The sequence below is a fragment of the Podarcis cretensis genome (assembly GCF_951804945.1).
Source record: "Podarcis cretensis genome assembly, chromosome: 11".
NCBI lineage: Eukaryota > Metazoa > Chordata > Lepidosauria > Squamata > Lacertidae > Podarcis > Podarcis cretensis.
In genome coordinates, this window is record NC_137180.1 from 22,603,883 (window position 1) to 22,627,263 (window position 23,381).

Sequence of the window (23,381 nt, forward strand, 5' to 3'; positions counted from 1 at the left end):
AGCACCTCCCTGCCTCCCACATTCCGTGCCAGAGCAAGAGCCAGGTACCGAGATGAACTGCAAGTGAAGCCCATTCTCCCTGTTCCTGGGGGGAATTTGCAAGGATGATTTACCCTCAGTCATCCTTGTTTTTCGTTCACCAACGATTCCCTGCTGTCATGGGGGCTGCCTCCATTAAGGCAGGCAGGACCGAAAGCCTGTATAATATAGTTTTCACAATATGAATTTATCCTATCATGGGCACTTGAACCTTGGTTTCTATACATCTTAAAGCTATTTTAACACCCCACTTTTACTAGCTGAAATATCATACCTGGTCACTTGTACTGCGCTGAATGTAGTATTTCTAGTCTTAAGATCAATTGATGAAAGACCTACAGGAGCATAATTATGAAACTTTGTTTGCAGGGTTTATGGTGGGGGAGAACAGCGTTCCTGTGCACTTAACAGCTATTAGACAGGCAGAAATCCAACAAGTTAAGCATTTTCTAGAAATAAAATTGAGAGAAACTTCATTGACATTGTCTGTCTGCCACCAAATTATTTTGGGATCCTCTGCCCCTTCTGCAAAGAAAGAAAGCATATATGCATAAAGTTGCATATGGTTTGAAGCATATGCAGATTTTATGCAACTTCATGCCTTTTTTTGCAGGTGGTGCTGAGACCCCAATTCACTGGGCCCAGAACACCCGTTTGGCACCTCTGCAGATTGAATCGACTCATGAGCAAGGCAAGAGAGACATACATGTGTCTATAAAGGCAGAAAAATTGTGCTGCTCTGTCATCAGGTAAAGAAGCAAGACCTAGAAAAGAGAAGGAACCAGGTGTAAATAACCTTTTTCTTTTTGGCTGAGGTTAAAGGGGGCTGACAGCTTTTCCTTTGCACCCGCCTCAAACAGATTCACTCTGAAGCCTTTCCTAACTCTGAAGCCTTTCAGATTTAAGATTCGGTGGCAGTTAAGGGATCCTGACAATTAAAACAACAGCTTTCCCTATTAGTTCACAAATGTTTGTTTTTAATAGAGCAACTCCAGACGTATGTGTACATTGTTGTTCCTCTGAGAGTGTGTCTCTTCGCATGTTGCATGCTTAGGCTGAAAGGTAAAAAGGAGGGGGAAGATTGTCCTTAACACCAGAGGGGAGGAGGGAAGCCCTGAAAATCTATTTCCCTTTGGCATGGCTCAGTGAGTGTGTCCAAAGCTGTTCACGAGGAAAGAAATTACTAAGACTAATATCTGCCCCAAACAAAAAGTGTATGCAGGGCCTAAATGAATTCCATAGAATGCTGAGTATATACATATACAGTGGTACCTCGGGTTAAGTACTTAATTCGTTCCGGAGGTCCGTTCTTAACCTGAAACTGTTCTTAACCTGAAGCACCACTTTAGCTAACGGGGCCTCCTGCTGCTGCCGCGCCGCCGGAGCACGATTTCTGTTCTCTCATCCTGAAGCAAAGTTCTTAACCTGAAGCACTATTTCTGGGTTAGCGGAGTCTGTAACCTGAAGCGTATGTAACCTGAAGCGTATGTAACTTGAGGTACCATTGTATGGGGGAGTGATGATGATGGTGATGAATTTCCCACCTTCACCCTAAGGTCCCAGGGTGGGTTACAACATTAAAATACAATATTAAAAACAGTTTAAAAACAACTTACAACCACAAAAATAAGGCGAGTCTGAAAAATATGCACCTTAAATGTTAAAAGCTTGGGTATAGAAATGTCTCTTCAGCATTCTCCGGAAGCTGTATTATAAAGGTCCCACACATACCTTTGTGGGGAAGGAACTTCACAGTTTTGGGGCTCCCACAGAGAATGCCCTCTTCTGAACCACCACCCTGAGTCTCTTGAAGTTGGAGGAACGACCAAGAGGTCCCCTCTGCTGATCTCGGCACTCATGACGGTGTGTAGGGAAGAAGGCTGTCTTTCAGATATTTGGGGCTTGAGTTGCAGGACAGCGTTTACAAAAGTACCACCGCCATGTGATAGGGACATTGGTGCAGCCTCAGCCATGTTTGGTCAGGTTCAGACAGTTTTACGCCACCTGTGCTCCAGCTAACCAACCCTCCTGTTACACCACGCACAGGTCACTGGAATAAAAAGGTGACCTTGTGTGCTTCTACATCACCTTAAATGAATGGTTTTGTCCTTTCCGCTTCTCTGAAGTTCATATGGTTCCCCCCTCCCCCAAGTTATATATATACCTGTTGGCACTTTTCCAAACTTCATCTAATTTCTGAGCAAAGAACCGTTTATTTGCCAGGGCCCTCATGGGGGTTTGCAACCTTATCTCATTTAGCCTTTTGTCTCTGCTAGATAATTGAAGAGCATCTTTATAAAACATTGTATCCTTTGTTCTCCACCGTTTCGTTTATAGTTTTGCCCTACAAGAGTTAATACGTAGACGCGAATGAATTGCTTTTTATGGGGATAATACTGGTAACGTTAACACATCAGTTTCTAAAACGAATGGCCATCTCCACTCTTCTGCTATTGTGTGGTAATAATTTTTAACAGCGTAGGGCTGAAAGCATAAGGTTTTATTTCTTGTCCTAAATGTATACTACATGAGAAACAACCTAAACAATGTTCTTAATTCAGACAGTGTGCCTGAGGGCCTTTTCACACAAAGAGCTTTTGGATGTACAAAATATTTGAATGTACATCTAAAAACCTTCAGGGTGCCGTAGGTTTCAACCAGAATTGTGAAGTGGGGGGGGGGTTGTTTAACTCTTTCCCTGTCCATCATTTCTCCACTTAGGTGCTCTTTCGCGTGCAGGATTGAAACCACTGGTTGGTGTGCATTTTGAATAGCATTTAAGCAAGCATCCCATGTTTGTGAGGTTCACAAGCTTGCACATCCAGTGATGTCCACAAGTTTGTGCAATCTCTTGTACAACAGGACTTCCATTTCTCCTCATCTCTTTCCTCCAGCCCCATGTATGCCCAAAAATATTACTCCAGAGGGTCTTCTACTCTTCTAGAGAGATTTGGGGAAGCATGCAGGGGAGGGAACTCCCCAGAACTCAGTTCCAGCTCATCTCAGGTGGCTACCATTCTAAGAAAATGAGGGAGATGTTCATGGTGAGTTCTGGCACCTCTTTTTCTAGAAAAATAGCACTGGAGGAAAGTAAGGTGAAACTCTGTTGTACAAACAGGTGCTACTCATGCCATGCTGAATCTCATTCCCTGCAATTCCTTTGGGTGGTTTTCAACTAAGTGTGAACGCATTGAAATTAGCAGACCTAACATAGTGATGTATGGAAGTGAGAGTTGGACCATAAAGAAGGCTGATCACCGAAGAATTGATGCTTTTGAATTATGGTGCTGGAGGAGACTCAAGAGTCCCATGAACTGCAAGAAGTTCAAACCTATCCATTCTGAAGGAAATCAGCCCTGAGCGCTCACCGGAAGGACAGATCGTGAAGCTGAGGCTCCAATACTTTGGCCACCTCATGAGAAGAGAAGACTCCCTGGAAAAGACCCTGATGGGAAAGATGGAGGGCACAAGGAGAAGGTACGACAGAGGACGAGATGGTTGGACAGTGTTCTCGAAGCTACCAGCATGAGTTTGACCAAACTGTGGGAGGCAGTGGAAGACAGAAGTGCCTGACATGCTCTAGTCCATGGGGTCACGAAGAGTTGAACAGGACTAAATGACTAAACAATAACAACAACATATTTACATTCATTAATTTAAATGAGCCTGTTTGAATAAAACCTGGTTGGATAACACCCTTCATGCTTTTTGATAATGGTTTGACTCCCTACTGATAATTTATAAACAATAACAGATGAAAAGAACCTTTTACAACATAAGCTTTTTCAGTGTGCAGAAATACATTTCACAGCTGCTCTGAAATGTTTAAAACAAAACAAAAAATATACCTGATCTATTCCTAATGCCCAGAGGGGTAAATGTTTCCTTCTTATTTGGTAGCTGCTTCGTGGAGAAGAACATAAACTGATACGCTTTTGTTTTGAAATGATGGGAAGAATTTGGTTTGTCAGCCAGCCTGCATTTCCACGGTGCCTGACAACAGGCTACGCTGCTCCTATGATTAATTTATAATGGAAAACAGGGCATTCTGAAATGACCGCAGGGCCTGCGTGAAATGTGAACAAGCTCAAACCAAGATAAGCTGTATCTATATTTCAATTCCCATCTGACATCCCTACCTTCTTGATTATGAATAATATACAACCTTTTGTGTGTCCTGAAGATTGGAACCTTTCCCAGTTGTGTTTATACCCCCTGTCTTACTCTGCGAGACTCAGACCCTTTTGTGTATCCCTTGATGATAGTATCTAGTTCAAATGTAGATGCAGGTCTTATTTAATTAATTCCCACCTTTTAAAAAATCTGCCAGGTTTATTGAAATAAGACACTTTGTTGAGAAGCTTGGCTTCATGTTTCACACTGTTTTTTAACCGTTTGGGGACTCCTTTTTAAAAGACAACACATATGAATTAGAGCCCTTTAATCTCTTGAAACATATGTTTTCAATTCTAAGACTCCAAATTTTGTATATCTGTTGGAGGGAAATATATTTTACCTATAATAAAAGCAGTGTTTTGCCCACTCTAGCTTCAACCTTTCAGCCATATATATATATATGAATGAATGATATATAATATAATAATTTTGCCACTTTAAACATACTCCCTTATAAAAAATAGTGGCATAAACAATGAAAAAATAATAGCTGCAATGTTTGTTGCTGCTTTAGGAAAGTCATGTTAATGCTTCCCCCCCACCCCACATGCAATGAGGTAATGTTTAGGGAATGTATTGGCAGAAGAATTGATGCCCTAAACATCTAATTGAAAATCACTGATGATCATCCATTCATTTAGCATTTTAAAAATGTGATTATACTGTTGTGCCATACTATGTCACTGTGGTAAACTCTGACAGCTCTGGTTTGGATTATACCAGTTCATTTGATCTTTCAAAAGCTACTCATTCATTTTTGCCAGATTGCTTTGCAAGTGCTGTATCCTGTCAGCTGTAGAAGAACCAAGTAAATGAGGGTGGGTGAGTGGGTGTTAAAAAAAAAAAATCAACAGTAGAAAGTTTCTATGATGTCTCTCACTAGGCTATACTGCTGCTATGATCTCGCTTCCTTGGCTTTGTCTACTTTTCCCCTTTTGTCAAACTGGTGTTTTCAATTTATACTTTTGCTAGAATGAGGTCTGCTAACTACTTGGGACCTAAGGCAATTGCTCCTCTCCCCCTTTTTGTCTCAAGTCTAAAAGCAGCTCTGATGCATGTTCAAGAGGTCAACTGGAATGGCGATTTTCAATCATTTGGTCAATGCATTTGGAGTCATTTATAGCTTTCAGAATTCCCAGCGGATTATTCCACCACACATTCTTTTTCTCCTACCCCCTTCCCAGTTTTTATCTATTTAGAAGTTCCAGTCTTGATCTACACTTCACAGGGCAGAGCAAGGAAATGTAGCTGAAGATGTTTACATATTTCACTGCAAACAGTTTCCATATGAGAGGTTTTATACTTTCTGAGTAGCAATGGACTCTTTTATACTGGGGGAGAGACTTCTGGATCCCAAACAAACTGGCTTTTCTGAAAAGAATGTTTTCTCACGTCGTTAAAGCCTGTGCAAAAAGAAGAAGAAGAAATCCATTTTTAGAGTAGTAAGATTAATGGTCTCTCATGAATAGGAATTTTTATAAGAAACCATCAGCACAGGCATTTTTAGCATGGATCTCTAAACTAGGATCTTCTGATAGCAACCTTCTATAAAGCTCAGCTTGTTAAATATTCAAGTGCCTAAGTGTATGAATGGCTTGTGATTCAGAGATTCTTCAACTGACTTTAGCTTTGAGTAGACCCTTAGCACTGTAAAAATAAGACCAAGGGTGTGGTCTAAAATGATAACAAGGTACTAAAATAAACTTATTTACTCTGCATAAGTACAGTTTAACTTGTCTTCTTGCTAGTTTAACTAGATGTGACTAAGAAGTAACATGTATTCACTTCTTTATAATTATTTTAGTAATTTCAAGCATAATCCTTTCTTGCAGAAGACTGATTGGTTTTAATACTGAATCCCTCCTTGTATTCAATAGAGCAGGGATGGGGAATTGGGGCGACTCTAGAAGTTGCTTCAGCTCCCTTTTACATGAAGTTGTTGTGAGATGTCATTAGGAGATTTGGGGCAAGATGTCATCAGAATACTGAGGACACAGCTTTACTTCTCCAAAACAACTGGGTGAGGAGAGGCCATGCGGGCCCTGAACCGGTGCCTGGATGAAATGGTGGTCTGGTTAAGGGGAAGTAAAATGATCCTGAATCCTAGCAAGGGAGAGGCTCTGTGGGCGAGTGCTTCCTATACTTGAGAAATTAGCCAATTATCTGCCTTAGCAGGGTTGCGGGACATGGTTGGCACTGTGGTCTAAACCAGTGTTTCCCAACCTTGGGCCTCCAGATGTTTTTGGCCTACAACTCCCATCATCCCTAGCTAGCAAGAACAGTGGTCAGGGATGATGGGAATTGTAGTCCAAAAACAGCTGGAGGCACAAGGTTGGGAAACACTGGTCTAAACCACTGAGCCTAGGGCTTGCCGATCAGAAGGTCGGCGGTTCGAATCCCTGCGACGGGGTGAGTTCCCATTTTTTGGTCTCAGCTCCTGCCAACCTAGCAGTTCAAAACACGTTGAAGTGCAAGTAGATAAATAGGTACCGCTCCAGCGGGAAGGTAAACGGCGTTTTGCCAGAAGTGGCTTAGTCATGCTGGCCACGTGACCTGGAAAAACTGTCTGCAGACAAATGCCGGCTCCCTTGGCCAGTAAAGCGAGATGAGCGCCACAACCCCAGAGTCGTTTGCGGCTGGACTTAACTGTCAGGGGTCCTTTACCTTTACCTTTTTAGGCAGGGTTGCATCCCTCTGAAGAAGCAGGTACACAGTTTGAGGTGTGCCTGGATCCAGCTTTGTTACTGTTTGCCCAGGTGCCTTTGGTGGCTTAGGACTGGCGAATGTTTTTGTCAGCTTTGGCTTGTGCAACAGCTGTGAACATTCCTGGACAGGGGATCGTTAAGGCATTGGGAACTTTGAAGTTGGATTAATGCAATGAACTCTGTGTGGGGTTTTCCTTTTGGTTGGTCCAGAAACTGCAGTCAGTGCAGAATTCTGCACAACAGTGGCTGACATCATCTCACCTTTGCTCAAACATCTGCATGGGCTGTTACCAAGTTCAAGTATTTACTATTAGTATATAGAATTCTTAACAGTTCTAACTTAAGGATCGTGTCACCCCATATGTGCCTCCCCAACCCTTCAGTCTGTAGGACTTGCCCTTGTATGAGTGCCGTATAATGTTCATTCTGCATATGTGAGGAACCTGTCTTTTAATGTGGTAACATCTGTGCTTTGAAACTTCCTGCCTATTCATATTAGCCATACATTCTCACTATATTGTTTTAGAAGCAAGCTAAAAGCTTTTTGTTGGTTTCTTTTACTCTAGAAAGCTTATCCAGACATATCACATGTCTGTTTGGATGTTCTCCTCTATTGAATAATCCAAATTATGGAAGTTGGTTTTGTATGTATGTATTGTGCTGATGCTTCACTTTACTGGCCTTTGGTCTTCTGTATATACTCTTCAGTTGCAATTCCCATCAGTACCAGTCAGCGTGGCCAGTTGTCAGCTATTGTGGAAACTGTATTCCAACAAGTTCTGGAGGGCTATATGTTTTCCATTCCTGATTTAGGGAGCTTACAGAACTTTCTGCACCAGGGACCATCCATCTGGGTGTTAGGTGAGGATGCTGAGGACCAGTGAAAGGGGAGCAGAAGCTTGCATTTAAATAAACTCTTAACCACAGGCAGCTTTCCAATGACATGGAATAGGCCAAGTTTGCAATCCTAAACTCACTCATTTGGGAGTAAGTTTCTTAATAGACATGAATAGGATTGTGCGGTATGTGACTCAGGGATAGCCCAGCCACATGTAAAGCAATGAATTCGAATTTGCAAGACTCTTATTTCTAGAAGCCTTCATAACAGTGTTGTCAGCATGTCAGCCTACTTCCTATTGCTGTTCAGCCAGATTCTAGATATGTCAGATTTCATAAGTTGAGGGCTGCAGTGATTCCAGAAGGCTAAATGAGATTTTATTGTGCTGATGTAGAAGCATATAAGGAACCAGTCGGTCAGTCATCTGCAGTGCTGAGAACAGAATGCAGCATACCTTTAGGTTTCCAGCTTGACACACCTGTTAATAAATTGACATGGAGAAGAAAGGTTCATAGGGCAAGACAATAAATAATTTCCTCACAGTTGGGCAGTTTATGGTTGTTTTTCTTTCACAGCAGTTCATATGAACAAAATACTCAGGAGCAGATAAAGAGGTGTTGCAGGGTGCTTCTCTTGTTAAGATTTACGGCCCTATATGGGCAGCCTGCAGAACTCAAGATTTATGTGCCTGTAACATTACTTGGATTTATAGCCATGTCAATGACTGTGAGCACATAACCATGTTTCTTAAGGGCTCTTTCTAATGTAGTGAGAGGTCATAGCAAGGATGCAGACATTTTGCAGTGTTGAGAGGCATGTGCTAACATATATCACCCTGCCCATAATTTACAAGTGGTGACTTACATTGACTTTTTCATCTTTTTACTACTTTGGCCCATTAAACCCTTAAGTGGTCCATGACTATATTTGGCTTATTAAATGATTGTTGTGTGTGATGCAATGACTGAATGTGGTGAGCAAAAGCAGAGAAGCCACTCATGTTAAGAATTCTTCCCACTCCATTTAGTCTTCTTACTCAAATGTGAAAAGTTGCTTCTGCTGATAAGAACATTAGTATAATTCATAGCTAGCTGGGGGGGGGGGGACCTGTGCTCTAAGCATGCATTTGATCAGTTGTTTCCCTTGTGTGACATGTAGAAGCTTGGGAAATGCAGAGCAATCTTCTACAGGAAAATTGCTCTGGGAACAAGGTTTCCAACAGCAGGAACAACTTCAGAAAAAAACTATTTTGGAGGAGCAAAGATGGACAAAAATTGTTGTTAGGTGAATAAGGATTTCAACAATGCTTATGCAGGACTTTGATGTACTGTGGCAGAAAGTTGGAGAAGCAAATGGGGAAATATATTGGGGTCCTTCATTTTACCTTTCTCCACTCCTTGGAATCATCCCCCTACCCAGCACCTGCTGTGAGAAGCTTTTCTCATTTGGAACTTAGTCCCAGGTTTCCAAGGAAACCGTTTCTTTGTGGTTTACATTCTGAATATGAATCTGTGCAAAACATTGGCTCTGTTCAGATATTCTGAACAATGCAATGTAAGAGCCTGCTGGATTAGGCCAAAGCATCCAGTTTTCATAGTGGCAAGCCAGGTGTCTATGGGAAGCTTGCAAGCAGGACCTGAATGCCAGAGTGTGCTCCTCTCCTGTGGTTTGCAACAGCTGGTATTCAGAAGCATACTGCTCCAGCCGTGGAGGAAGAACATAGCTACCAGGTAGCTATTGATACCCTTATTCCATGAATTTGTCTAATCCTCTCTTAAAACTACCCAGGTTGGTGGCCAATTATTGTATTTTTCCGTCTATAAGATGCCCACATGTATAAGATGCCCCCTATTTTGGGGGGCCTCAGATTTTAAAAAATGGGGGGAGATGGCCCCATGTATAAGATGCCCCATAAAGAAGGCTGATCGCCGAAGAATTGATGCTTTTGAATTATGGTGCTGGAGAAGACTCTTGAGAGTCCCATGGACTGCAAGAAGATCAAACCTCCCCATTCTTAAGGAAATCAACCCTGAGTGCTTACTGGAAGGACAGATCCTGAAGCTGAGGCTCCAATACTTTGGCCACCTCATGAGAAGAGAAGACTCTCTGGAAAAGACTGTGATGTTAGGAAAGTTGGAGGGCACAAGTAGAAGGGAACGACAGAGGACGAGATGGTTGGGTAGTGTTCTTGAGGCTACCAGCATGAGTTTGACCAAACTGCAGGAGGCAGTGGAAGACAGGAGTGCCTGGCGTGCTCTGGTCCATAAAACGCCCCCTAATTTTTGGCATTATTTTTAAGGGGAAAAAAACAAGTCTTATACATGGAATAATACAGTAACATAGGTCAGCTATGCACAGCATACTTTTTTTGTCTGCCTTCAGTCGTTCAACATTCAGCTTCATTGTTTGTTCCTGAGTTCTAGTTCTAGGGAGAAAAACTTACCTCTACACCCCTCCTTCCAGGCTGTGCATAATTTTAAACACTTCTATAATTTTGCCTCCTGGTCACCTTTTCTCTCAACCAAAAAGCTTAACTATGAATTATTGCAATATCTCAGCTTACATTACTGCAGGAATCCAGCAAATCAAAAAACCCGAAACCTTGTTTTGAAGTTCGTTTGCAAGCCATGATGTCATATCTGAATTGATTTACCCTCATTAAAACTATTGCCCGACCTCTGTAGCCACCGCTTCCAAAGACTGGAGTGTGAACCAGACAGAAAGCAAAAGCAGACAAACTTGGCATGTTGCCTGAATGGAACCATTATAAAATTACTTTGATTTATGCCAACAGTTTTCAAAATACTCTAATTTTAAAAGGATCTATTGCAAGGGTGGGGCATCATATTAAAGTAAAAAAACTGATCTGCCTAATTTGGATGCAAACAACAGACTATGGTTTTTATAAACCAGAATGAGAGGGATAGAACTGCAAACCAAACCATGGTTAGGCTGTGTTACTGGGCCTGGACCAAACAGTGTGATACAGATGACCTAGAATTCCCAGTTTCTTTTACTGGTTCTTACGCTGACACAATGAAATCTAAGCAGGTTAGAACTTCCTTAGGATGATTATAGGAAAAAAGTAGTTTGAGTGTTGGTCCTGTTAAAGGCAGTCACGGGAGTAGAAGAAAATGTGATTTTGTGTTGTAGTGATAGACATGGCCTGGCTGCATTTTCTGCTGTCTGTGGAATACTTCCTCTCCCCAACCCGAATAAGTACTTCTATCACAGACATTGCAAGGATGGCTAGAATTTCCTGCTTGCATGGATAAGAACCTTATGGTGTGAGCCAGCCTTTACTTATAGTGACAATTGATATTGGCACCATAATAATGCAGAGTTTCTTAATTGTCTTGTTACAGTGCAGCATAACAATAGTATGAAAGCCAATTAAAGTTGTATGTTGATTTCGCCTATCCTTGGGCAGGGAGGAGTTTTGTTCAGTAAGGAAGCAATGATACTTATTCAAATAAAGCTATGGAATGGGGGAAGAAGGCTTAATCTTTTGGAACATGTCTCATGAGGTGTTTTCTGGATGCAAACGCAGCAACAGCAACACAATTTCCATACTATTTTAAGCCTGTACACCAGAGCTTTCTAAACCTCTCATGTTGGTGGCACACTTCTTAGACGTGCATCGTTTTGTGACACAGTAATTCAGTTTTACTAGCAAACCAGAGGTTAAATTAACCCCTTATAAGAGCATGGGGAGCGTTCACGCGGCACACCCACACACTGCAGCCGACACACTAACGTGTCACGACACAGTTTGGAAAGCTCTGCTGTACATTTTCAAGGTGATGCTTAGTAAGTTGTATTTCTCAATGCATGAAGAACAGAAGGTATAAATATTGTATGTGCTTCTGAATGATTTAACTTTATTTCGCTGACACACTGAAACCTGCTCTGGAGTGACTCGGAAGTTACTAGCTTGTGAACAAGCTTATTACACAATTCCATCTGCTCCTGCGTTGACTCTGCCCCTTTATGTGACCTGCATCCTAAATTATGAATTGTCACTAGAGATGACTGTTCTGTGCAGTTCTCTTAGGTGCCCAGTTGCAGTGAATATTTGGCTCATATAGGTCAACTTCATGAGGAAAACGAGCACTTCAGAAAAGAAATTTCCCATTTCAAAAGTTTATTTTATAAAAACAAATGAGCCAATCAGATGTGAAATAACGTACCTCAGGCCCCTTCCTTCTCTGACCTCCACCCCACTTGCACCTAACTACTGGAAATGTATATATGTTTTGGTGTTTGGTCCACAATTTCATTTCGCATTGCTAGTTACGAGCTGAAAAAACAAACAAGAATCTGTACCCTGTAATGCACATTCTGCTGTATTTTTTTAATTGTTGGCATCATGTTAAAAACCACTGTAAAACCTGGTGTTTGAAAAACCCAGTTTCAAGTATAGGATACTTGTTCTTTTGACTCTTTGAAAAAAGGGTTGCTCGGAAAATGTGCCTACATCCCCCTTTTCAATTTTGTTGTATTTATTTCAAAGTGCCTCTAAACTGCTTAATATTTCAAAAATACCTAAGAGGTGTGTGCTATGTACAATGTAAAAACAATATTCATTAAAATGTTAAAAATATATCCTGACAACAACAAAACAGTATAAAAACTCACAAAAGCAAATAAAAAGCATATTTGGGGATTCACACATACAACCTCCTGCAATGCAGGAATCACAGCTAAACCATCCCTGACAGATGTTCATCCAACCTCTGCTTAAAAACCTCCAAGGAAGTTGAATCCACAAGCCTCCCGAGGGAAATTGTTCCACTGTTGAACATCTCTTGCTGTCAGAAAGTTCTTCCAGATGTTTAGTCAGAATCTCCTTTCTTATAACTTGAAGCCATTGGTTCGAGTCGCACTGTCTAGAGCAGGAGAAAACAAGCTTGCTCCCTCTTCCATGTGACAGCCCTCTAGATATCTGAAGATGGCTATCATATCTCAGTCTCCTCTTTTTCTAGGCTAAACTTACCCATCTCCTTCAACCGTTCCTCATAAGGCTTAGAAGGTAAGATGTCTTAGGCATCTGAAGCAGCTGGTGGTTGCTGCTTCATGTATGGCAGAGAGAAGGGCATTCTGCAGAACAGGAGCTACAGTAGAAAATCTCCATTCTTAGGTCACTGTGCTGTGATATTCTGTACAATGCGTAAAATTAAAATTAATTAAAATTTAAATTAAAAATGAGTAAAATTTCCCCAGATCCACAGGAGCCAAGTGGTCTTTCAAGTAACCTGGTTCTAAGTTGTTTAGGGCTTTAAATGTTAACAAGACCTTGAATGTGAGCAGATAGCTGATCAGTGGCCAGTTCTGTTCCCTCATCAACTTGACTGCATTGTTCTGCACCAGCTGCAGCTTCCAGACCGAGTCCTAAGGGACTCCAGTTGCTCCACCTATCTATCCACCAGTCTTTTTCCCTCTAAAAAAATGTATTTGGACACTGTGGATGCAGTAGTCTTCTTTAGAGAGAGAGAGAGAGAGAGAGTCATAGAGCTTGTCTCCATTATATTTTTTACTACTTCTAAAACATTGGAGAGGCTTTTTTGATCCAGCGGTTGATGCAATCTTGAAAACCTGTTCTGTGGGGAAAACAAATTAGCGCAGGGTGTTTGTTGCATTTCTGTTTTGTCACGGTGCTGTTTAGACTGGGTGGAGTGCAGGGTTGAGCAGGGATGGAAAGGAAAGAGCTGGCTGTTCAGCACAGCCCTTGACTGAGGCTGCCGTGCAATCCATTCCCGAAGCCAGAAGTTCTTTCGAGGTCAGTATGGGTTCTGCTTGAATCAAATGCTTTTAGAACAGGGGTATGAGTGTCTGGCTCTCCTTTTATCTGTTGGCTTTTGGCAAGAGTACTGTGATCAGATCAGAAAGACTCAGCAAGCCATAAGGAGGAAATCAATTTTTAATTTTGATACCATTACAAGGACAGAGCTTTGTGCCATTTGTTCTTCACCCATTTGTTTCTACTTAGAAGTAAAGAGAGTGTGAGAACATTGGATTCGGCTTGCTTTTGGGGAGAAGTATGTTCTGTGCATCCAGACAGATCAATTCTTGCAACTTGTTTTTACTGAAAACATACGAACTTTCTGCAACATACTGCAAAACATTTGTACTGGAACAGCAAACCTAGTTTTTGCATCTCTATTTTGTGTGTATACTCTGTATTCTCCTGCCAAAAGTTCTCTATCTGTATAGTGTAGTCATAGTGCATGATGCTTTATCCTAGTAGAAAGAGTAACTTCAGATATATATATATAAAGTCACTTTCCCAGAGACGCTTACAAATTTTGATAATGGGAGAAAGAGTGGACTGGTATGGAGGAGGAGGAGAGGAAAGAAAAAACAGCAAGGAGTTTATGTGAGCAAATGCAACTACATGTACTTACAGATGCGGGGTTGAGTAATTTGGTAGTCTTGCCATGTATGCACACACAATTTCTGGATTGTAATTTGCCAATTTGAGATTAAGCCACAAGGCTATCCATCCTCCTGAAAACGTCACTGCAGCCTGAATTATGGAAGCAGGACATAACAATGCATGCAGACCCGCACAGGGTGTTGGGCATCCAGGTACATTTGTCCTGGGCCTCAGATGGCTAAGCTGGCCAGGGGGCCTCGCCAGGGTCTTGCTGGACTTAAGCTGTCATGCGAAGAACAAGACTCCCTAGTGCATTTATAGTCGTACTTCGGGAGTCAAACGGAATCCACTCCGGAAGCCTAATCAACTTCCAAAACGTTCGGGAACCAAGGCGCAGCTTCTGATTGGCTGCAGGAAGCTCCTGCAGCCAATCGGAAGCCGTGGCAGATGTTTGGGTTCCAAAGAACGTTCGCAAACTGGAACAATCACTTCCGGGTTTGCAGCGTTTGGGAGCCAAAATGTTCTTCTCACGAGGCGTTCAACTTCTGAGGTACGACTGTATTTATTTTATTGCATTTATATAACACTTTTTCTCCAAGAAGCTCAGGAACGTACCCATAGGTCTGCCCGTTCCGTACAACAGTTCTGTGAGGTAGGTTAGGATGAGAGGCAGTGTCCACAGGTACACATTAGTGAATCTATATAGATCATTTTTATTGTAGAACTCGAATTTTTTAGCTAGAGAAATTTGATTTTGATATATGCGCTAGCAAAATACTCACGGTTATGATAGGTAGGAAGGAGGGCTTGCGCATTTGCTTTCTGCATTGGTTGATCATTCTTGCACTTCGAGAATTTAGGTGCGTTTCAAAATGTATTGTAAGATGCATGCTAATCAAGTATCTTAGACTTGGGTTCAAATGATTCCTTCTACATCTTCTATATAGCTATTCTCACGTATATATGTGGAACAAATCCAATGGTAGCTACTTTAGTTTGTTCAGGTACAGGGAGCGAGCTGTATCTTGAATCTGTTGGTGTTTCTACCTTTTTATCCTAGATTCTCACAAAAGTAACAGTTTAGTGAAGTCCTCTGCTCCCCCTCCCGGAAATCACCAGCGATGTAATGATGCCTTTTAAAAGCAATTCTTGCTTTTTTCTCAGATGGATGCTTAAAAGGGCCAATTGGTTGCAGCATTCCAGGTTCATGCTTTTAGGAATCAAACAGCAAGACTGTCTTGGGGAATTCTGAGTTGTCAAGTCACTAATTCTAGAAGATGGCTTACCCTTTAGGTTTCCCATTCCCATCTTGTCAGTGTATTTGCTGAAATGGACTTTGATTACATTCATTTCATCACTTGTGTCGTAAAAGTGTGTCTTTGTGTAATATTAGCTTTAGAAAAAGGTACAAAATTGAGAAAGTGCCTGAGCAAACTATTAATGTATAGATCAATCACTTTAAAGAAATGTGTCTCTTTGCAATAGAGCCTTCATTTGGGGCGGGGGGAAGGTCGACTGCTGAAATTGAAACTGAGCACAGACACCAGAAACATCATGACGCCTTTGTCGAACAGTAGTAGAAGCACAGGTTTTCCTCTACATTTTCAGAGCTGATACCTGTCTTACTGTGACTAAAGAACAAAGTCCTGATAGATCAAGTCTCAAAAGGAATGGTATTATCCGAACAAGGATCTGGTGCCTTCTGTTATCTCCCCCCCCCCCCCCAAGGAAAAGACCAATTTGCAAAAGTAGTCATGGAGTGATACTATTCATTATGCACTTAACAGCAGCTGTGAAAAAGGCAAATTCCTTGTTAGGAATTGCCATGATAGGGATTAAGCTGACAATATCATAATGACATAATGACTCTCCGGTTCATCCGTATTTGAAATGTTGTGTACAATTCTACCCATACCTGGCTAAGAATATCGTAGAGTTGGGAGGGACCTAGAAAAAGACAGCCCAATGGAGCAACTTCTCTACAAAGAAAGGTTACAAAATTTGGAGCTTTTTAGTTTAGAAGAAAGAGGGAACATGACAGAGTTGTAATAAAATTATGCACTGTGGGCCAAAAGAGGAGATGGAGAACCCTCTTATAATACTGGAACTCATGAGTTATCCAATGAAGTTGAATGGTGCTGTTTGCAGGACAGGGGAAGAAGAAGCATTTCTTCACACAGCACTTAGTTAAATTAAGGAATTCACTACCAGAAGATTCCAGCTTGTGGGCATTGATATATCTTGTTAACTGTACATATTGGTAGTCAACATAGACTAGACCAGTTCCTGTTTAAAAATGCAAAGAAGTCTGGCAGTAAAAAACACCCAGGAATATTATTTCCAAAGTTAGTTCAGGTCAGGGGTAGGTGGCCTAAGGCCTGTGGGCCGGATGCGGCCCAATAACGTTCTCAATACAGCCTACGGATGGTCCAGGAATCAGCGTGTTTTTACATGAGTAGAATGTGTCCTTTTATTTAAAACGCATCTCTGGGTTATTTGTGGGGCCTGCCTGGTGTTTTTACATGAGTAAAATGTGTTCTTTTATTTACAATGCATCTCTGGGTTGTTTGTTGGGCATAGGAATTTGTTCATATATTTTTTAAAAAAATATAGTCCGGCCCACCACATGCATGGTCTGAGGGACGGTGGACCGGCCCACAGCTGAAAAAGGTTGCTGACCCCTGGTTCAGGTAGATGGATGGTGAGGTGACAGGATAGCAATTTAGCGTATTTTTCGCTCTGTAACACGCACCAGACCATAACATGCACGTAGTTTTTAGAGGAGGAAAACAAGAAAAAAAATATTCTAAACGAAATAGTGGATATATGATTTTTGTGGTTCATGCTGTGGCCACAGACATGTGATCTGACAGTGAGTTTGGAGTAGCCCAATGCAAAAATCCTGAGGATCCATGTGGATCCATGCTTTGTAACCATGGAGGAGGGAAGGAAGGGGAACCATGGATCCTCTGCTCACGACTGCAGCAGATCCCCCCTGCCACCTGCAGGCATTCGCTCCATAACACGCACAGACATTTCCCCTTACTTTCTAGGAGGAAAAAAGTGAGTGTTATGGTGCAAAAAATACGGTATAACAAAATTTAATTGCCTGTTATTTGCTTTCTCATGATAAAACCTGATTGAAGAAATGATATTCTGCTTTAGGATAAAGATTCCACAGAGTATTTTTCTTTTAAACTGAAATAATAAGATATTAAATGCTGGTTGTGAAATCGTTTGCAGCTTTTGATGAAATGGAGTGTAGACTATGGAAACTCAGGTTCTTCAAATAAGCTAGTCTTTAAGGTGTGCAACAAAAAAACTTTAAAATGAATAGCCATGGACTAACATTGAAGGTTATTCTGTCATTAACAATTACCACCACTGCTAAAAGACCCTCTGGCTAATAAAGACATGCTCCTGTAGAAATCTGTGCCGCTTTCAGTATTTTTGCTATTTCTGCTCGACTGCCTTGCATATAGTCTTGTGAAATACTTGAAATTTTACAGGGGTTCTGAGATTAGTTGAGCAATTCTGTGAGGCTGACATACAAGCTAAGCAGCTTGTGTGTATAGAGAAGGATTGTGTGTGTCCTTTACAAGTCTAAGTCAAATGCACGCTTATGTCATTTCTAATTACTATGCTTTTGGTCTCTATATATAGGTACTATGCTAACTGACTTTGTGGTCCTGTTTTTACTGTGGTTGCCCTATATTTTCTGGACTTTAAAGTTGAGGGAAGAAGTCATCTCAACAAAATATTTCAGATGCCATTATTTCCCAGGCTGACTGACTGCTTCAATCCTACCTTGCTTCTGCGATATTTGAAGTTACCCAACAAATTGTATCATGAAATCCAATTTTGAACAATGCAGCAATACAGGTCTTTTAGGACATCCACTTTGCCTGCAGAAAATGTAACTCAGATTCGTGAATCCCCCCCCCCCCAATCTTGAAATCAAAACTGACCTTTTCACAATGCCGGTTAAGCCCACAGAAATGTTACCAAATGTGCTACTATAAGACTTCTGTTAACTTTCTATACAACACAGTAATTTCAGTGTTTTTCTACCACATACATTGAAATTGGTATTCAGGTTGCTGGTTGGTTTTGTCATTAAATTCAATTCAAACAGATAATGTTTTTTTAAAATGCAGGTATCATCATTCACCATGACTTAGAAGCTGTGTGGCATGGGAGATTTGCAAGATATATTTATCTTAGAAACCAGTAGCTTGACAACTAAACAAAACATGTCCTTGTTATACTATCCAGAAAACATTGTTTCCTGAGAGAAAATGGTTTTAGATTTAGTTCATGAATACAAAGAGAAGAATTGGATTATTTTATATTTTCCTCTTTGTATTTCCTTTGTCATTCTTGTAGAAACATAGCTATAAATAATATATGGTGGTGTTGGTTGTGATGCCAGATCTGAGTTGTACATATTCCAGGGCATAGGAGCACAGGTTATTCTTATTCTCCTGCCCCACAGTTAAAAAGTCTTTCTTCCGGGAGACACAGTACTTTGTGTTATATTTTGTTAGAACCTCTGCCAATGGATAGATAAGACTGGCACATCGGTCAAATCTGGGCCATTTATCAAGTCAGATTCAGAAGCAGCATGCAATGAGTAAATGGGAACTGAGTGCCTACAGAGACTATGCAGGCAATGTGAACAGGCAGAATGGATAAATAATATCAGATGAGACAGGTAGATCTGATGGGGGGGGATCTTACGAGTAGAAGAGCCTTTATGTGGTAATAAACTGGATTAGAAGTATACAAGACTACTAGCTAGTCCAATCCAATCCAAATAACTTTATTGTACTAGCCATTGGCTGTGACAAATCTGAATAAAAAAATGAATACAAGCAAAAGAGGTGTCACACCACAAATAATGGTCTCTATTTAGATCTCTGTGTCTCCCTTACACTGATACGTTGTTCAGGGTCTCCTTTCTAATCGTTTTGGCTACCAAAGCAAAAAGGGAGACTTTATTAGTGTTTACATCTGCCAGGGAGAGACATCTTTCCTGTATGGACAGTAAGGTGAGAAACAACCTCTTAAGTCCACTGTATAGTGGGCAATATAGTAAATAGCGCAATATGTCTTCCACCTGCAGTTGCCCACATATGCAGAGCCTGTCTTCGTATGGTACCCTGTTAAATCGTCCATCTGGGATGGCGGAGGGCATAGCTTGAAAACACAGCTCATTAAAAGCTAATTGTAGCAGCTTCATGCAAGTCATGCAACCTGTAGTTAAGTTTTATTACTAGCTAGCCAGAGAGAGCTCTTCTGTGTCTGATGGGACACAATTCCCCTCAGATAAAACATGTATGTCTTCTGTTTGGGAGCTTTCGGATTGAGGTATCTATTTTTACATGTGGACAGTATCAGTAGAGTCTGTACTTGTTGGCATCCATCTGTTTCGGAAGAGACGGTAGAGGAGTGCTCCTTGGGGGTGAAGCCAAACCGTTGGAAGATCGTAGAAGATTGTATGGGAGAGACATGTTTTGGTGCAGCTGGGGCAGATTAAGGCATCCAGTTGTGCTCCTCCTAGCCGTCATTTCTCCTCTGGTCATGGCTGTGGATACACAACCTGACTGTCTCCAGGGGCTGCTGTCATCTGCAAGGGATTCCCACGCTGTGGGGTTTATCTTTGTAATGCAGAGTTGGTCTGCCAATGGGCCTGGTAGCTGAAGCCAGCTCCCCATAGAGCACATCCTTCAGAATCCAGCCATCTTCCGTTCTGTGGATAGGTCCAAGCCAGCGTAAACGTATCTGAGACAGAACTAAACATGCTGGGAATGTGGACTCTAGTATAAGAGTCTGTACTAGAGATATAAAATTCCTGGCAATTTTGAAGCTGTGGAGGGAAATGTGTGTTTCCCTCGAGTTTTTATATCTGTAAACTGACCAAAGTTGCAAGTTTATAGCTAAAACTCTGTGCTATGACTAATATTATTTTTCTCTAAGATAGTATTTTGGTTCATTCATATAATCCTCACGTGCACCCAAATACCAAATATTTTAAGGATGTAAAGAATATGTTAAGTCTTATAAATGGTAATTGTGGTTGACAAAGCCAAAGCTGATGGCCATGTCTGGTTGATGGTCTGGTCAAGCTGGTGTGACGTGAGCAAGGCTTTTGCTCTTGAGTCTGCATGGAGTGTTGTGCAAATGCTTGCAGCTAGCAAAATAATATACTGAAGGGTAGAATAGGCATTTCATATCCTAACAGAATGCTGAAAAGTCAGAATTAATTTGAAATAAACTCAGAAAAAGGCCAGAGTTTATATGCTTCGGACAGAACCTTTAAAAAATAGGAAGTGATGTGTATGTTAGGTTCAGATTAAGAGAGCATTGGGTATTCAAGCTAAATGGATAAAGGTTAAGATTTGTTCCATATTTTGTGGAGAACTGCTTTATCCAGACATTTATATATATGTATTTTTCATACCATTTAAGTAGCACTCTTAGCATGCAACCAACAATAATAATTCAAGGGTACTCTGAGGTGACTATTCAATTTTCACAAGCACAAGAGATTGAAAGATTCTTACATAAGAAGAGGGTTTAAAAGGGGGAGAGAGAAAGTGGAAGATAAGTGAGTTAGAACAGTCTGATATGGTTAGCTCTAGTTGTGTCAGCTGAAGATGAGGTTTTGAAGAATTCTTCAGACAACAGACTGCTGGGAGACTTAAATGGCATAAAAGTGAACCAAAGTATATGAAGGCTTCAGTAACGTAGAATTCTGCATTTAAAGTCACACTAAAAAGTAATGCACTGGAACTTCCAATTATATTAGACTCTATTGCATTTAAGTTTTTTATGGTGTATGTTCTGATAAGCAAATGTATTCAGCAGTAAAGCTGGAAATGTCCCAAATGAAAGCATATAATAGCTTGTCCTACTTTTTGATTTACAAATTCTGAAGTGTGAAACATCACACCCTGCTTCAGACACTTGTATCACCAATACTGCTCCAGAATACATATAAGGAAGTGGTGCATTTTGTAGATTACGTTTAATTTTAGCTGCACTTTGTTTTTGTGTTACAGCTCCACTTAGCAGCACTGGCATCTCTGAAAGGAGACATAGTGGAACTTAACAAACGCCTACAGCAAACCGAACGAGAAAGGGATTCGTTGGAAAAGAAATTGGCAAAGGCACAGGTAAGTGATTGTTCAGCCGCTGAAATGGTATTTGCTCTCAAGGCTTCAAACAATTTAATCGGTAAAAAGATAAAAGGCACTGTTGTAAGATAGCTGTCAAATAAGTGAGGCTTTAACAGCCAAACAGTGAAAATTGGTAGTTTGTTTGAGGCTGTTGAGTGGGTAAAAGGAACACCTCTCTGGATGTCCAGATAGAGGCTGTGGCCTGGAATAGCTTTGCTCAGCTTAGGCTGCTGTGCCACCAGCACCCATTCCTGAAAAGACCCAGAAACATGTACCTTACTTACATTAGAGGAATGCACTCTGCATGGACTACCTTTGAAAGTCTTCAGATATTTCAGTTGGCCCAAACTGAATAACAAGCTCATGGAATCATATTACCCCCTATTATGCAAGGGTTGCCAACTGGTTGCCAACCTGTTTCTGGGCACAGTCTTAATGTTGATTATCATTAAAGCCCTAAATGGCTTGGTTGCAGGATACTCAAGGAGCTGGTCTCCTCCTGTATCTTCCTGCTGCTCCCAAAGATCTATTGGAGAGGCCCTTCTTCTGTGTCCATCATAGACTGAGTCACTGTTGGCTGGGACAAGAGATGGGCTTTCTCATTGACCATGACCAAGTTGAGAAGTACGTTACTCTATGAGATTCATTTGGTCCCATCTTACTGTTTTCCAACAACTGGTTAAAGCTTTCCTGTTCTCCCCATCCTTTTTTTCACTAGGCAGAATGTCTTGTGGCACACACTCATTTCTGAATGTTTTTCAACTCTCTTATTTAATTCATTGTGTTTTTATTTGTTGTAAGCCATCCTAACTGATGCAAATGCATTTGAAGAACAGGGTATACATTTTCTAAATAAATATGAATGGCATGAAGTTCCACTCAGGAACAGTTAAACAAACATTTATTTTGCTGACATACAGTCTAGTTTGAGAGAAAAGAAAGACAGTGGATAGGATTCCCACTAGCACAATGGGGCTTTTCCACCTCTCCCTTCACCTCCCCTCAATCTGCTTCAGAGGGTCAGCAGAACCCCCAGAAAAAACATGTTGCGGAGAGGAGAGGGGAGTTTGCTCCCTCAGCACAAGTATTTCTGCTTGTGCATCGTGCTACAATGAATACTGCCCAATGTTTTTGCTCTGACTCAAACATCGTATGTATATTTCCTGTAGATGTGGTCCACCATTTTCAGTGAAAAGAGCACAATTTAGTGCAAAGGGATGTGTGCCGTGAGCAAAAAACCCCAGTAAACAATTCAATATATTTGTCTCGCATTAGCAACACTGATTTTTATTTGTTGTGCATCGTTGGTTTGCAGACTTGAAGAGGAATGCAGGGTTAAATTATCTGTTATAGGATTTGCTAGCCCTTTTGTACTGCTTTTTAACCAGGCTTCATTTGCATCATAATAAAGCACTCATTCCAAGCCATTACTGGATTTTAATTTGCTGCGAAGGGCTGGTTTCTTAATTTCCATTGTTACGTTTTTAGGTCCAGCTTGGGCATCCAAAAATAAAATAAACATCAGCTATGAGGGAATAACTTCTTGAAGACTTGCTTGACCCACTCAAAATTCTCGCTTCTCATTTTGCAAGAGAGCCTGCCTAGATAATTGGTTACACACTTTGCTGGAAAGGGTTTCACACATGAAAAGGGTTTCACACGAAGTGTGTAACAAATTATCTAGGTAATTTCTCTTGTAAAAGGTGGGGATGAGCTGGTACCCTTTAAAAACAACACTCATATTAAAATAAAGTTAGAGTACTTCAGTAGTGTGCCGGCAGCAGGACCCGGGCAGAGGTCCGTCTTCTCATTCATGCTAAACCATGGTTTGTCCCAGGGTTATGTGCAACCTTTGTGAATTTCTGAAAGAGCTTATAAAAAGCCAGCCAAGGAGGCATTTGCTAACAGAGCAGCCCATTCGCAGCAAGGAAAAAATAAAATTATCACTTCTGGATCAGGCTGAACAGGAATTACTACAACACCAGAGCTGAGTATGGAACAAATTTAACAGCATTTCAGTTTTATGAATTCCAAGTAGTTCTGAGTTGTAATATGGTCAGAATTCA

The 23,381-nt window shown here is 41.1% G+C and overlaps 1 protein-coding gene across 5 annotated transcripts in view; it reads left to right on the forward strand.

Moving 5' to 3' along the window:
• MCC (MCC regulator of WNT signaling pathway) overlaps window positions 1-23,381 on the forward strand; it is a 215,355-nt gene that overhangs the window by 108,012 nt on the left and 83,962 nt on the right. For all 5 annotated transcript variants that reach the window (XR_013843519.1, XM_079995390.1, XM_079995391.1 and 2 more), the window contains one exon: window positions 21,199-21,312. Coding sequence is in view for 4 of the 5 variants with exons in the window: in XM_079995390.1 (XP_079851516.1) it covers window positions 21,199-21,312 (114 nt within the window). In the remaining variant the exon portion in view is untranslated. The remainder of the gene's footprint in view (window positions 1-21,198; window positions 21,313-23,381) is intronic.